Raw genomic sequence first — 15,684 nt, 5'->3', positions numbered from 1 at the left:
TGTACAAATTATTGGCTTGATCCTCTGAGGTGCTGAGCACCACCACCTGTTGAAGTCAATGGGGGGTGACAACAGTGAATAAAACACAGATGTTCAGTACCTCACAGGCTCACACCACCTATTGCTTATGTGCAGAAATGGAAGCTGAGTTTGGACCTGAGAGTTTCCTTAAAATTTCTTCTACTGAAAGTCAAAACACTGTTGCTTTGAGACCTGAGCCTCATTCAGTGGCATGAGCTCATGTTGTTCAGCTCAGTTTCAGACATGTTCCCACCCCAGAAATTAAATACTTGTTCAGTTGAGTTTGCTCCAGGAGAAAAGTCTACCTGCCAATTGACCTAGGCCTTGTCTGACTACACTAGAAAAATCAGTACAGAACAAACACACTTAGGCAACCACCCCGAGGGGCAGTAGCATTGATGTAAGCAGGGCTGAAGTGTTTAACTAAATGAATCATGAAAATCTACCCTATGTTTCCATTACAGGGTGGTAAAATACCTGAGCCCTATCTACACTAGTGCTTTGGCCCAAGTACAGCTTTGCTGTTGTAATGCTAGTACTGATTTTGTAGTGTAGATGAACCCAGAAAGTGTCTATGAAAGGGCATTAGAAAGGATTGAGGCCAGAACAAACCCCCTCAGCATCAGGCACCATCTCCCATAGTAATTATACTTAGTGTTTGTGTATACTAGAAAGTTCTCACTTTAGCAGTACAACCACTGAGACCTAACCATTGTACTGCTAAAGTGAGACAACTTTCTAGTATACACAAACACTAAGTGTACTGGTGTAGGAGTGCTTGTAACAGTATAGCTATTCCCACAGGGGAAGAATATACAGGTAAGGCACGTTTATACTGGTCTAACTGCATCCACACAAGGACTGTTATCAGAAATCACATCCCTAATCAAAAGTTATGCTAGTGTAACTTAAATTTAATTTTTACTATAGCTAAGGCCTAGTCTAGACTAAAGATAAAAAATAGTTTGGATTTGCTTTTTAAACCCTTGAAAAAGCACAAACTTGACTGAATTTGTGATGGAAAAAGGTGGTTTTTTAAATGAAACAACCTGACAGTTTACAGAAATGTTCAAGATTTTACTGCAAACCAATGGGTTCGGTCACCAAAAAAAAAAAAAAAAGTACATAAACCATGTTAATTACATTACAATGATGGTGTACATTACAAGCCAGGCTGTAAGTTTAAATATACATCTAGAGTTTCAACTGAATGTACAGACTTTTTTTTTTTTACAATACATACAATGCAACACTCCCTCACCCACCCACCCACCCCCGCAATAATGCCCACTGTACAGATGACAATTTTTAAAAAAAACAAACAAGAAATAAACCAACAGCTTTGACCAACTGCAGCTGGGGCATTTTGGTCCATAAAAACCTTTCTAAAAATAGAAACTTTTCATAGCAGCAATGCTTTCTTCAAGCATTTGGATATAATTAATTGTGAGCCCATTTCAATAATTTTAGTTAACTGTATATTTACAAAACAAAATCAAATTCTACACTTAATTATCTTCCAAATATGGAAGAAACAAACAATGCCCCACATTGTAGTGTCCTGCAAGTGTCACACTGATGCTTTAAACTAAGTCCCTCTGTAGTATGCATATCACACTCATACCATTTGTTCACATAGTAAACCCACATAACTCAATTGCAAAACACTCTGCAACAGGAAAAGTTTGGAGCTTAACTTGATCTCATCAGAAAAAAAGGCACATTTCATAAAGTCCTCATCACATCCAGGTCTTCAGGCAAGGCTTTTCAGAACATTATTTCCAAACAGCAGGTTATTATTCCTACAATCTACCATAGCAGGCTATGGCAACAGTCACTTCTAATGTTCTTTGCCAAGGAGATAGCACCACTTTGGGGGAAGAACAAATCAAAATGCTTGTAAGCTTATTTAGAGGTGTTATGTGCTGTTCAAAAAAAAGCTTCCAGCAAACAGTGTAGTTGAAATTAAGGTTGCAAAGCTGCCATGGTGGAGATGTGCAAATTCTGTTTCAAGATGACTGGTCAACTGGCAGCTCAGCCAGAAGGCCAATATAATAATTAAAAACCAAGAAGAAAGGAAAACAAATGTTCACAGGAAAGAATCCATGGGTGGGGCATATGAAAAGCCCAGAAAGGCTTCAGCAGCTTCCTGGGCACTAGCAGTAATGAGGATATTGTCTGAAGATTGGCCAATGGAGTTGGGGACGGGCTCATCTGTAAACTCGGGGTCAAAGTGTCGCAGATCACTCGGACCACTCTGTGGAAAATAAAAAAAAATAAAAAGAAAAGGAATGTTTAGTCCCCAATCTCCATTTTTTTCATGATTTCACAGATCACTTCAAAATGTGAAAACTCTTGTAAGGGACTCACAGTGTTATCACCTCAGACTCACTGTTTAACATGCTTGGCCAATTTTAGATTGATTGATTTTTTTTTGCATCTTGCTGCATATGGTCTCACTAAAAACAAGCTGATTCATTTTCAGTATATTGCCCTCCAACTAGCTCCATGCAATAAAAGCAAAACAAAATAATCACTCCACTCTCTTATACTGCAGTTTATGCAGGGGTGCCTTGGCAACTGGCAGTAGTAGACCACATTTAATCAAAAAGCTTTATCTAAATAATTAATATTGTAATTTGACAAAACAGAAATTCTGTTTTGGGGCAGTTATTTAATTTCGTCTTAGTTTCCCCATTTATAAAATCAGTCAGTAGTGAGTTCACAAGTGTGTTTGAGAATAACCAATGTTTATGTAGAGCCAACCTAAGTGCTAGATTTTACTATCCAACTATTTAAAGGGGATAAGGAGAAAAACAATAGATTTTTAGTTAGAGCAAAAAAGTATAACTACAGTTTAGCCAGCTGCAGATGGCCTTTGGGCCACACCCTGATGTAAGAGGCAAAAAGCCCTCTCTACATTCTATAATTAGATGTGATACTTACCACATTTGGGTTAAAAGGAGGTGTAATCTTCTTATTAATGAGATCATCCCAGTTAATTGGGGAGAAGAAGATGTGATTCTTAATCTCCATCTGTTAAAGAAAAATTAGATTAATTCAGACAAGAGTAATTGAATAAGAGTGGTGTGATCTAATTATTTCTTATACCATACACAGTAACTATAAAGTTGCACTTACAAAGTCCTCCTTAGCACCAACTCTCTTTGTCCTATCCTTTTGTAACAGGCCTTCCAGAAGGTGTCTAGCAGAATTGGTAATATTTGGTTTCAATTGCAGGGGTTTGTTCAAGATATTGTCATACATTTCTGCTGTGTTCCTGCTGTAGAAGGGGGGCTGTGAGAAAGAAATAAAAAGGTAAATAAGTCTATAAGTGCTTAATAAAATTACACATATATGCATTCTACTGTAATACCACAAGCTATTGTTATCTTAATGCCACGTGCTGCCCTTAATCCATACACAGAATTCTCAATGAGGATGAGGGCAGCAGAGGACATTGGTCGGGTCATCATCTTAACTGAAGCCACAAGTATAGGTAATAAGTATAAAAATGTTTTCCTGTAAGAACTACAGAAAGCTATACACGGGCAACTAAAATATCTGTTACTTACCAGTCCATAAAGCATCTCATACAAAACTGCTCCAAGGCACCACCAATCAACAGTCCTGTCGTAGGGCTGCTTATGAAGAACTTCAGGAGCAAGGTACTGTTAAATAGAAGAACCAGAACCATAATATTAGCCAGAGGCAGAAGAATCTTAAGACAGAAACTAAAACCACACCAAACAAACCTATGTTCTTGAACTGCAAGAAAAGCCTCCTATAGGTAAAATGTCATTTATATACACAACAGCTAGCTTGAGAGCAGTTCCCATTGCATAGGGATCATTCTTCACCAGAAAGCTATCATTTTAAGGATCTTACTTTCTCCCACTTATCTATTCCATTGTAACTCTCCATCAGGTGTGCATATTTCCTGTTGCTTCATCTACTCTTATCATACAGTTTATAGACAAACATCAACCATTTCAGAAATCAGAACTAAGCATACCTCAGGTGTGCCACAAAACGTGGAGGTAGTGCCATTGTGTTCTATGTTCTCTTTGCAGAGTCCAAAGTCAGTCAAGATAATATGCCCCTGAGAATCTAGCAAGATGTTCTCTGGCTTCAAGTCCCTGTAGCAACAGAATTAACAGAAATGTTAGTTCTTCTCGGTTAAAAAATATTCTTAGTATTTTGTGAGCATGTCTATAGATTTTGCAAGCCTTTAAATTCAGATAAAGTATTTTGAAACTAGATGTTTTAAACTAATATATATTGAAATCTACTTTCCACAGATAAGGTACAAAATATGCACATTTATAATCATGCCTAAGCCGAATTACACATTGCTTACCGATAAACTATGTTCAGAGAGTGCAAGTAACCCAGTGCACTGGCTATTTCAGCAGCATAAAACCGTGCTCTTGGCTCCAGGAAGCAACGTTCCCTCTGGAGATGGTAGAATAACTACAGGAGACAGAAAGAACAAGTTCTGTAAATGGTGCCAAAGCCGGTTAACAATGCATTTAATTAGACTTGACATATATAGCTAAAAAGAACAATAGCAGGAAATGGCCTAATGATCCTCTAGCAGTTTGAAACCTGGCAGGCAGACGATGCTAAATCTAATAACTTTTCCCCTTGGAACTTTTTTTTTTCATTTTTTAAAAAAAGAAAGATCTATAATACCACTATGCACATGTTAGGAATTATTTCATTCTCTTACGGCTTACCTCTCCACCATTGATGTAGTCAAGGACAAAATACAATTTGTCTGCAGTCTGGAAAGAAAAGTGGAGCCCAACCAGGAAAGGGTGTTTCACATTTTTCAGCAGGACATTGCGCTCTGACATTATGTGTTTCTCCTAGAAATGGGGGTGGGGGGGGGGGGGGGGGGAGGAAATCAGTATTTAGTTACAAAGTTTGCTAACTTGTAGTAATTAACTAAATTTGGTAGCGGCATTGCTGTATTGTGAACAAGGCAATACTTACCTCCTTCTTTTTCAGGATTGCTTTCTTCTGCAGTACTTTAACAGCATAGAATTCTTCTTCTGCCTTATGCCTTGCAAGGAGAACCTGAAAGTGGTTAAAAATCCCATTACTTTAAATATGTTGGAATACCGAACAGAATATAAACACAGCTGGGTGAGACTATATCCAAAGCCCTTTATGCTACCACTGAGTGCTATTACCACTCTATGCTATGAGCTGCATGTGGAAGCATTTTGCTAGCAACATCCAGCATTATCAGCAAAATGCCAGCCAGAAAAGCCGTGCATATCAACTTCAAAGGTTTTGTTTGTTTTTTTTATGGCTGATTCTCCTGGTTTCAAAAACTACCCTACCCCCACTCCTGCATAAAGGATCAACCCCAATTAATCATCCTTGCACTTGCTCTCCTTAACTAAAGCACTCTGCCCCACCTATTCCCTTCAGGGCAAGCAACTTCCTCAAAGCTGTGAAGTACCCTCCTGACAGTAAAGTACTGGGAGAACATATGTAGAAATTTTGACACTCTTGTTACTAAAGCAGACTGGCTGTAACCCCATCCCTTAAACAATTGCATGCAATGCAATAGCAGCTAACTGACCAAATTAAGGTGGAAAGAAGTAAAACGTACCTTTCCAAAACTTCCTTTTCCAATAACCTTTAAGAAATGAAAATCTGATGGTGTGGCATGTGGGTTGGATGATGGACCAAGATTGATCTGCTGTGATGGGCTGGCCTGTAATTTTACAAAATACATTTGTTAAAAGATGTTTATTGGAAATTCTTGACCACAAAGAGTTTTTATATAAATCTAATCATGGATTTCAAGATAAAACTTTAGATGGGTACATTAAATAAAGTCTATGTCCTTTTCCCCAAAAGTTAGCATCAGATTACATTAAACTGTTTTTGAACCACCTCAAAAGACAAATTATGAGAACTATGTGCCTTACTTTAAAATCTCATTGAGCACTTGGCTGCTTTCCATATTTAGCTGATATGAAATAACATATTTTAAAAGCATGGACTTTTTTCATACAGAAAAGGTAAGGGTTTTATTCTAAATTGGTAACTCCCTTTTGAAGTTACATTACTGCACTGTGAACTGAACTAAAAGGGACACGTTACATTGCTAATTCACAGAAAAGCTATTTTTAAACATGTTTCTATTACTGAAAATGATTCACACAATGAAAAGTGACAAAGAGTCCTGTGGCACCTTATAGACTAACAGAAGTATTGGTCTATAAGGTGCCAAAGGACTCTGTCACTTTTTACAGATCCAGACTCACACAGCTACCCCTCTGATACTTCACACAATGAAGACTACTTACTGGAGGGGAAGGATTAGCATTCATAAGTTCAGGCTCTTCAGGCTGGGAGATCTTCAAAATAGACTGAACTTCAGGGCTGCAAAGATTAGAGAGTATATTATTTGAACAGCTGACCTGTGCAACAGGCAGATACATCTCACCTCTAGGGGGCATGCAACCATTCTACTTATCAAGAATAAGTTTCAGTTTGGCAGACTACTAGAGACTGTCTATTCATTTCAGAACTAAAATGAAACAGGAAAAAGGAACAAACTTTTGCAAAAACACAAACTGTTTGTTCTGTACTTAAAGGTGAGCGATAGGATGGGTGGGTCTTTAGAAACTAAAAATAACCCCATGCTCTCTGGTTTTATCTATGCTAACTAAACTAGGTAAAGTCTGTTATATAACTAATAATATTATAAGAACAAAATTCTGTTGTGACAATAATACATAAATCTTTCCATCATTAAAATGCAAGTATCGATTTTCAGATCGATATGTACAAAACTGCTGCTACTTACTGCTTGCACGGGTAGGAGTTGGTGGCTATTTTTTGAATGAAGTCATTTAGACCCATTCGCCTCTGTTTCATGAAAGCTGCAAATAAAAAGAAAAGCGTTACGATAGGATATCCCAAAACGTCGTTTTGAAAAAAAAGAGAATCAGATACTTTGTTCTGACTTTCCGGTTCAAAGTAACGATGCCGTCCAAAATATCTGTACCCCCAGAGGAGAGACATGATCACCCCATCTTTCTTCTTCAGACTCACCGATGAGTATTGCAACAACTCCCCTCATCTTGGAATACGTTAATGTGGGTCCAGAAGCTTCGGCTCTAACTGTCATTTCGGAGCTAAAATGTGGGTCAGTGAAGAATAATCCAAGCTGATGAATGAGTTAGTCCAGGGGAGCCTGAGCTGCTGTACGTGCAGCCACTGATCAATGCAATTCTGCTACCGGGCTCGCTGAAGGGGTTTATATAGAGACCTCGCCGAGGGGGGAGGAGAGGGAGGAGCCAACTAAGAACAACAATGCGGAAGAGTGAGTCTGGCTTCCAGGCGCCCAGAACTGCTTTGACTCGTTCAGCTGGCGCCCGGCCTCTGGCGCTGCCCCGCCCGGCCTCGCTTCTTTGACGTTCGAAAGAGCGGAGGAAGGAGCCGGCCGGCAGGAAGCACAACGCTCTGCAGCGGGGGCCCGGACGCGGCGGCATTCCAGGGGTGTGCATCGCCATGCAGTACAATAAAGCGCACAGCCCCAGGGGGAAAGCGGCGGGTATTCTTCCACTCCGCTGCACACACAAATACAAGCATGCACCGGGCTGGCTCGAACGGCGCAGCACCAGGTGCCTGTCCCTTTTCTCCTGCATCCATTTCCATGAGGCTTTGAATTGTGACAAAAATGAGAAGTTAGCAGCTTTAAAAAGGATGCAAAACGTTGGTGTTCCAGACCTAGCTTTTCTATGGCTTTCTTCAGTTACAAAGCATGCACGCTAGCTAGCTCTGGGGACTGCATCTCGGTACCATCATAGAATATCAGGGTTGGAAGGGACCTGGGGTGGGGGGTCATCTAGTCCAACCCCTTGCTCAAAGCAGGACCAAACCCCAACTAAATCAAGTTACTGGAACAAAGTTACTATGTGTTATGCCCTGCCCCGTTTGTTTTTCTCTTCAGAAAGTTCGGCAAGTGAACCGTTTGAGTCAGCGGATACTTGTGGCTCACATCTGTTGCTCTGCGCCCAATGCATTTCAATAGGGGGAGGCAAAGGAATGTCCCTGTCCACAGCTTGCAACTGTTGGCACCTCATTGCTCAAAGCAAACAACTTCAAAGTGGCCCTTTGTCTCTATGGCTGGAGATCAGTCAGCTGTTGTCATTCTATGTCACTCGGGTCACATCATCCGATTAATGGGGAGAGCCACCTGGATGCACCGCTCATGTAACTAATCCCCGTCCCACCCCTAGTTACAGCAACACATTGAAAGGGGAAGGATCGGAGCTTCTTACCAAGCCCAGTTAGAAGCAAAAACTCCCTTTCTCCTGCGCGGTCAGCTCCTCCAGCCTGAGCTGTTTTTCGGTATGGGACTGCGGCTTGTTTTGCCCTGTGCGGAGGAGAATGTCTTTCGACAGCAGCAGCAGTTTGAGCTGCTGCCTGGGATGAAGGGCGATAAGAAACCCTGACGTTTCCATGAAGGAGCCGCAATGACTCAGGAGAACAAGATTTCCTGCCCGGCTTTCAGGAGAACAAACACATGCCCCTTGTGTACATTGCCCGGATCCCGGCCGGGACGTTACAGAAAATGCTTTTTAATGCTTTGGGCCGCCGAGGGAAACAACCAACGAAACACGCAACCCCCTAGGGCTAGGGAGAGGAGGGGGGAAGAAGGGAAAGGAGGGCAGGGGTGTGGAGCTCATGGAGGTACACATACAGTTTGCTAGGGGGTGCTGGGTGCACTTGAGAGGGTGACTGACGGTCTTGCGGGGTAGGGAAAGCGTGGGGGGGAAGGGAGCTCCGTTTCAGGGCTAGCTGCGGCGGGCCACATCCCTATGCAGTTCATTCATTGCAGTTTTGAAGAAGTGTCCTCAAAATTATGAAATCCCCGCACCCCCGTCAAGTTATACCGCGCATCAGAGGCGTGTGGGACTTTCCATCGCAGCAGGCTTCTTTGTACAGGAACTTCAGCTTGTAATATGAGTAAGCTGCAACATGCACCCCCATTATTTTGCCCCCCTGTGCGCATCCTCCCCCCCACACACACACACATCACCATTGGCCGGCATGCCCCTACAGCTCTTTGATTCATGTCTCTAAGTACTCTCTAAGAGACAGGCACCAGCACCAAGCAAGGGGGGGCGAAGGGTTACATCAAATCAAGTTATGCAGTTCTATGCTGCTCTGAGACTGCAATTCGGTTTAAAGAGAGTTGAGAGGTAATGGTAATATGAATGGCCCGGGGTGGGAAATTGCGCCATCCATACGCGGCAAGTCTTTCAAAGACAGCACAGTGCTGGATAAGAAGTTTGAAGGCAGAGAATAAAGGAATTGCTGCCGGCCGGCTCCCCAGCCTCACGTGTCTCTAGGAAGGCTCCCCACACCCTTCCCCAGACAGATCTGGGAACCTGAAATTGGGTCTCCTCTCCTAGCGTGTAAAGAGCTTTCGGAACGAGAGGGAACAGTCACGCCAAAGTCACAGCTGGCTTTGGGGAAAGGCGGGGTCGCAGAGCTGGGGCAGTTCTGTTCAGTTCCTCCGAGCTCCGGTTTCTTCCACTCCTTGCTTTGCCTAGCTGCGTTGCAAAACCGCCTCTTCTGGACTAATCCGAGCAAGGCAACATCGCAAGTGCCAATTGTTTGCTAACGCGGCGGAGAAGCATTCCTTCCGCCACATGCCATTGCTGCACCCCGCAGCACCCCCTCCCAGTCCCCCTGCCCCATCCTTGCCCCACCCCAGCGCCCACACCGGCTTTCCCTGAGACACCTCTGCCAGGGTCTCTTGTCAAGCCTGTCCTGGCTGCACCGCAGCTCTCGAGAGCCTTCCCCCTCTTCCTGCTTGGCTGCAGCAGCCACTCGCTTGCAAACACCCGTTGTCAACACTGCTCTCTCACTGGTTCCCCGCAGACCCCGGCCTCACGCCACCCCAGTGGAAGAGCAACAAAGCTGGAATTGCAGTCTCGGTTCGGTCACTGTTGTCCCACCCTGGTTTTCAGGTCTTCTTCCTCTTTTCGTGAAAAGGTAATTAAAGTCTTTATCAAATGTCAGGTACTCAGCCTCCGCTGCTCCCAACCAGGAATGTAATTGTTACCAGTAAAGATTTCTTCTCATTAGACAAGCCAGAGCGAGATTGTAACAATTTTAAAATTAAACCAACCTCTTAATGAAGCCTTCTCTTCTTTGCCTCTCATTTCACTCTCCCCCTCTTAAGATCCCACCACAGTAGGTTTGAAACAGGGCTCTGATGCTCTGGCTGGGTTCTTATGTATTGCTATAATCCCGAATAACCTCCCTGCTTGGCCGGCCTGGAGCTGAAGGGAAGTGGTGAGAAAGTAGCGGCTGATTTTGCTCGATGGCACTGCCCAGTTTATGAACCCCATATTCAAGGTGATTTACATACAGATCAGTAGAGTTCAACATTGGCCACGCCGTACACTCTGCCCCGTTGCAACACAACCCTGAGAGTTACAGTAAACACCAGTTTATTACAAACCAGTGCGGCAACTAGAAATGCAGGTCTTCTGCTGTAATTGACCTGTCAGCAGCAGTCACCCGGAGCGAATTCCCTGCGGCCAGCCCCGCAGCCCGCAGAAAGCACACACAAGCTCCGTGTCCAAGGGGCTAGGGTTTGCTGCCCGCCCTCCACTGTTTGCCTGTTGGCTGCCTGTCAAAACGATCAAAGAGTAAAGAAGAGGAGTCGCCGTCGTGTTAGCTGTCGGGACGGAAAAGGAACAGGGGCCAGGCTCTTTGGCTTGGTGGGACACCTCCCTCCCCCCCACTTCCATCCTCTTTCTGCAGCAGGAGGAGACAGATGGGCTCCTGGGCTTATTGTTTAAAAGAACAGAGTGGAGTTGTTGAGACTGGCGTTCCCTGCCCACCGGATAGCGGACGGATGGAACAGGCGCCCCCTGTCCAATCCTGGCATCTAAATACTTCCGAACAGGAAAGGGAGAGATATATCGGGCTCTCTCTCCCCCCATGTCTGTTGCCCGGTTGTAGCCTATTGAGGTGTCTTTTCCTCCCTCGCTGCCTCTCCCTACGCACATAATAGGCACATGCCCCCCGTCTGCAGACAGAGTCGCCAGCGTGTTCTTTAGCACAATTGCTTCGCGGCGTTATTGGCATATGGCCAGTAGGGGGCGATCATGCTTTCTCCCGTGGAAGAAAAACCATACAGCATGGCTAGTGTGGGATTTTTAAATACTGCTATAATCAATCCCCAATGGTAATCTGTACATGTAATATGGCAGACTTTCGAAATGGGAAGCCGTATTCCTTAAAGCCGAGGAAGAGACACATTTGTTTCTCTTTATTTAGTAGATCGTTTTCATTGAGGTCTCAGTGAAGGTTTAGAGTTGTCTATCATGCACTGATTTTTACCGTGTCTTCAATTTTGGCTTAATCTCAAAGGAAAATAACTCATAGAGAAACAAAATCAACAGATTGCCAGGCCCCCTGCTCAGATGGCATAGTGATGGGTCCAATATAATAATACAAGATAGACATGTCCCTATATTTAGTTTCCAACACAATTAATCCTTTCCTCATTTTAAAAGATGTCTAATCTTCTGCCTATACCTATTTTAAAATTATATTTCCATCACAAAAGTCTTGAACTGTATGTAGGAATATGCACAGTCACCTATATGAGAGGAATTATTATTTTTTATAATTTACACAGCATTCCCAACCCAGGCAGTCAAAAATCAGTAGTCTGGTACCTGTAAAATCCTGAGATTGATTTAGGAATCATAAGATTTTTTAAAAGTAACTGTACAGTTCCTTTTGTTTCTCTTCTGGTTTTTGAGCCTCAGGATATGTCTACACAGCAAAGAAAAACCTGCATCTAGCCCGTGCCAGCCAACTCAGGCTTCCGGGGCTCGGGCTGCGGGGCTGTTTCATTGCTATGTAGACTTCCAGGCTTGGGCTGCAGCCTGAGATCTGGGGCTCTCCCACCTTGCAGCCATGGCCCTGCAAGCCTGATTCACCTAGCACGGACCAGGCTGGGTGGGTGGCTGGGTGGATAGTTGCTGTGTAGGAAGGTACTTGCTACAAACTAGATAATGCAAAAGAGACAAATAAAAATAATAATGCCTTACACTTATATATCACTTCCATCCGAGGGCCTGAAAGCTCATGACAAATAGTGAATTAAGACTCCTGAACTAATACAATATTCATTTTAATGAGTAAGGTGCTAATGTTTTCGTATTTGCAGAATTGTCAGATAAAAAGAAATGGATTACTTAATTAACAGAAGAAATACAATTGATTTGATTTGACTGTAATATTATAAGCACGTCATAAAACAGGACTTTTCAAATAAGTGTATCTCATGTCAAAGTGTCAAAGGAATATTGTTGTTGTTATTGTCATGCCTAAAGGTGAGGATCAGGACTGGGACCTCATTGTACTGAGCTCTCTAAAACATATAGCAAGACACAGTCTCTAAAGTGATTGTAATCTTATTTGAAAAGAAGGCATAACAAATAGGTTTAGCAATCAATAGAAGGGAGAAGGAAGCAGAGGACAAGGGTAACAGTGATAGCATCCCACTATTACATAGCTTAACTGGTGCACAATTTAAATACAATAAGAATGTGATGCAATTTGTTCCATTGAATGAACACACAATTTACATTTAAACAAGAACTGTTTCCTGGCTTTGGACAAGGGACCTATGCACATGAAAGCATCCTCTGCAGCTGTTGGAAGCATATATGGAAGCTATATAGGTTTCTCACCTTAGAGCAGCATTTTTCCAATGCAGCCACTGTGGTGGCCATATGTGGCCACCAGCAACTTTTTTGTGGCCACGACAATATCCTAGGCAGTGACGGGGGTGAGGGATGAAGCAGTAGCTTCTACTCTTCCTATTGCTCCTGTATGCACCTTGTCTGCCTAACCAGCAAAAGTTGGTGGCTGCACTCTGAGGCCACCAAAAATTTTGTCATGAGATCCCCCTGCCTTAGAGGATGCTCACTATTTAGAGGGCTGTTTCCCCTAATCAGAGGTGAAAGTAAGCTGGTACGGTCCAGCACAGCGTACCGACAAGATCCAGTACGCCGTGCCGGACTGGACTGGCTTCCGCAGAGGTGATTTAAAGGGCCCGGGGCTCCAGCCGCTGCAGGGAGCCCCGGGCCCTTTAAATCCCTGCCAGAGCTCCGGCAGCTGGGCATGGGAGGGGATTTAAAGGACCCAGTGCTCTAGCCACTGCAGGTAGCGCCAGACCCTTTAAAGCGCTGCCGGAGCTCCGGCAGCCAGGCATGGGTGGGGATTTAAAGGGCCCAGTGCTCCTGCCACTGCAGGGAGCCCTGGGCCTTTAAATCCCCGCTGGAGCTTCGGCAGCCAGGGTCGGGCAGGGATTTAAAGGGCCCAGTGCTCCTGCCGCTGCGGGGAGCCCTGGGCCCTTTAATTCGCCCCTGAGCCCCGGGGCTCCCAGCTGCCTCTGCAGCTGGGAGTTCCCGGGTGATGTAAGGGCCCTGGGGCTCCCAGCCACAGCTGGAGCCCCAGGGCCTTTAAATCTTGAAAGTCCCCACCTCTTCCCACTGAGGCCATGCCCCCGCTCAGGACTCCGGCGTCCTGGTAGGTCCTTTAAGTTACTTTCACCCCTACCCCTAATGTAGCTACTACTTAATGCTGGTTAGTCATGGTAATCCTGTCTTTGACTCCCCTTTTCCCAGGGAAGCTCACAGCGTCCACCCAGTCAATATGACAACTTGGCTCCTGGGATTGATGCTAGTAAATACATTGACCTCTCCTCTCCTTGAACTGCTGTGCAACTCCCTCACCATTTAAGCCCCAGTTCAGAAAGGGATTCAAATGAGGTATGTGCTGTCTACCTTGATGAATCATGTCCTTTGTTATTAGGTTCTAAGCAGCTTCATTGAACTGTACCTAGAATAGTTTGGCCTTCTGTGACAGAGACAGTGCAAAATTCTGCAGACATTTTTTGCAATATCATGCCCTATGTGTTAACTGCACAGAGATAAGAGTCTAGGCCTTGGTCTGTCTTTATCTTCAATTACATTAATAATATCATTGGCTCTGGACACTACAAGCAGAGATTGCACTTCTATTACCCTCTCTTCTCTGAAGTAAAAGCTGAAAGTTTTAATCTGCTTACTGTAAGTTCCTACTGAACACGCTCTCATCTCTGCCCTTATAATTTAGTTTCACGTGCAGCAACCAAAACTCAGTCCAGCACTTCAGGCTGCCCCCTGCAAATGATGTCAAGTTGCTGCAAATAGATAGGATTATATAATGGCTTTCATAATAACCCCAACAGCTGTTTAAACTCAGGAGATTTAGGATGCTGTCAAAAGAGTGCTGGACATCTTTTTGACAGAGAGGTCATTGGTTGAAACTCCTATTGAGCTGACTGGATGGAACACCACCAATTGATTTCAGTGTTGTGTTCTACCAAACATAAATTTTGTCTATTTTTTATTTCACGTTTCTGCTACTCTCAGAGCATGTTTACTGCACTGTCAATAAGAGGCTCTAATGCCAAAGGATTACACTCACAGAATCGTAAAGTGATGAAATGCCATATTGAGGGAAAAGCAATTCCCTTCTTTGTAGAAAGCAGTCAAAAATTACAGCCTTTTAGATACACAGACCTGTAGTTAAAACAGCTGCTAAATGATGTCTCTAACTTTCATTTAAATTGCAGTATACTGATTCTATTCTATATAGGTTGTTATGCTGCCCTCGTCACCACAGTATGTGAATGCCTTCCAGTAGTGCATAAAGTGATATGAAGTCTGTCACACGTGGGCCATTCTCTTTCCCATCTTTTCCCGGGGGGAAGAATTGTGAATTCAATGTAGTGTTTTGTATTGGTAGGATTTTTTTTAAATGTACAGGCTGCTTTCTATATGTATATGTTAGAGAAGATAACGTTGAGGAACAGTGCCTGGAATTTGAAGTGCAAGATGATGAGGTTTGTCCTCCTTAGTTCCGGAGGTAGTTCATTCCACAGTCTCAGACTAGCTCACTAGAAAGTTCTGTCTTCTGCATAGATGAGCTTTACCCTGATGGTAAACTATTGTTGATAATTCACCCACTAGTAATAAGAAAGAGAGGGCTGTAGAAAGAGCTACTCTGTATGGTTTACTATGAGTTGCCCTGGCTGGATTACAAAAGTCTATACACTACTGTATAACCTGATCTGCTTAATGTCACCCCTCCCCTCCCCAATAAAAGTGGGTTGGGCGAGTGATATCTGAATAAATTAGTCCCATTATGACCCTATAATAATGGCCTGTGGTTGGGGAGAAGTTAGTCTTAGCAGAATTCAAGACCACTACTATAGTAAAGAGACAAAAAGGGTATAAAGATGGACAGGTGATAAAAGGAGGATGGTCAGAAGAAATAAAGATTCTTAATTATGCCAAGAATTATCTTTCCTCTCCTCTTAGTCCAAACACAGCCTAAGGGCTAGTCTACACTGGCAATGTGGCAGTGCTTTAACATGCCTTGTGTGGTCACGGCTCAACGTTGGAAGAGGGCTCTCACAGCACTCTAAAAAAACCATCTCCACGAGGGGCACTTTATAGCGCTGAATTTTGCTGTGCTCAGGGGGATATTTTTTCACAACCCTGAGCAAGAAAGTTGCAGTGCTGTAAATTGCCAGTATAGACAAGT

At 43.6% G+C, this 15,684-nt stretch overlaps 1 protein-coding gene and 1 long non-coding RNA gene across 4 annotated transcripts; one reads left to right on the top strand and one right to left on the bottom strand.

Moving 5' to 3' along the window:
- Positions 1-1,077: 1,077 nt before the first annotated feature.
- Positions 1,078-10,724, bottom strand: LOC127049205 (serine/threonine-protein kinase Sgk1). Of its 3 annotated transcripts, XM_050949763.1 has the most exons (13): positions 8,334-8,415; positions 7,102-7,711; positions 6,854-6,929; positions 6,351-6,426; positions 5,648-5,752; positions 5,020-5,103; positions 4,761-4,892; positions 4,382-4,494; positions 4,037-4,160; positions 3,597-3,692; positions 3,163-3,318; positions 2,968-3,057; positions 1,078-2,278 (listed from the first exon to the last, which is right to left on the bottom strand). In XM_050949763.1, the coding sequence occupies exons 2-13, from the start codon at positions 7,175-7,177 to the stop codon at positions 2,111-2,113; spliced, it is 1,296 nt and encodes a 431-aa protein (XP_050805720.1). In that variant the 5' UTR covers positions 7,178-7,711; positions 8,334-8,415; the 3' UTR covers positions 1,078-2,110. The 3 variants fall into 3 exon arrangements, with proteins under 3 accessions (XP_050805720.1, XP_050805721.1, XP_050805722.1); XM_050949764.1 differs by lacking the exons at positions 7,102-7,711; positions 8,334-8,415 and adding an exon at positions 10,193-10,724; XM_050949765.1 differs by lacking the exon at positions 7,102-7,711 and having other exon boundaries at positions 8,334-8,531.
- On the top strand, positions 9,504-14,938 carry LOC127049348 (uncharacterized). Its single transcript, XR_007773948.1, has 3 exons — positions 9,504-10,056; positions 13,719-13,862; positions 14,734-14,938. It is a non-coding gene; the product is annotated as an uncharacterized LOC127049348 (long non-coding RNA).
- Positions 14,939-15,684: the final 746 nt, after the last annotated feature.

The sequence above is a fragment of the Gopherus flavomarginatus genome, chromosome 4 (genome assembly GCF_025201925.1).
Source record: "Gopherus flavomarginatus isolate rGopFla2 chromosome 4, rGopFla2.mat.asm, whole genome shotgun sequence".
NCBI classification, from domain to species: Eukaryota; Metazoa; Chordata; order Testudines; family Testudinidae; genus Gopherus; species Gopherus flavomarginatus.
Note: the sequence above shows the minus strand (reverse complement) of the source record. Positions and strands in the feature narration are given on the sequence as shown.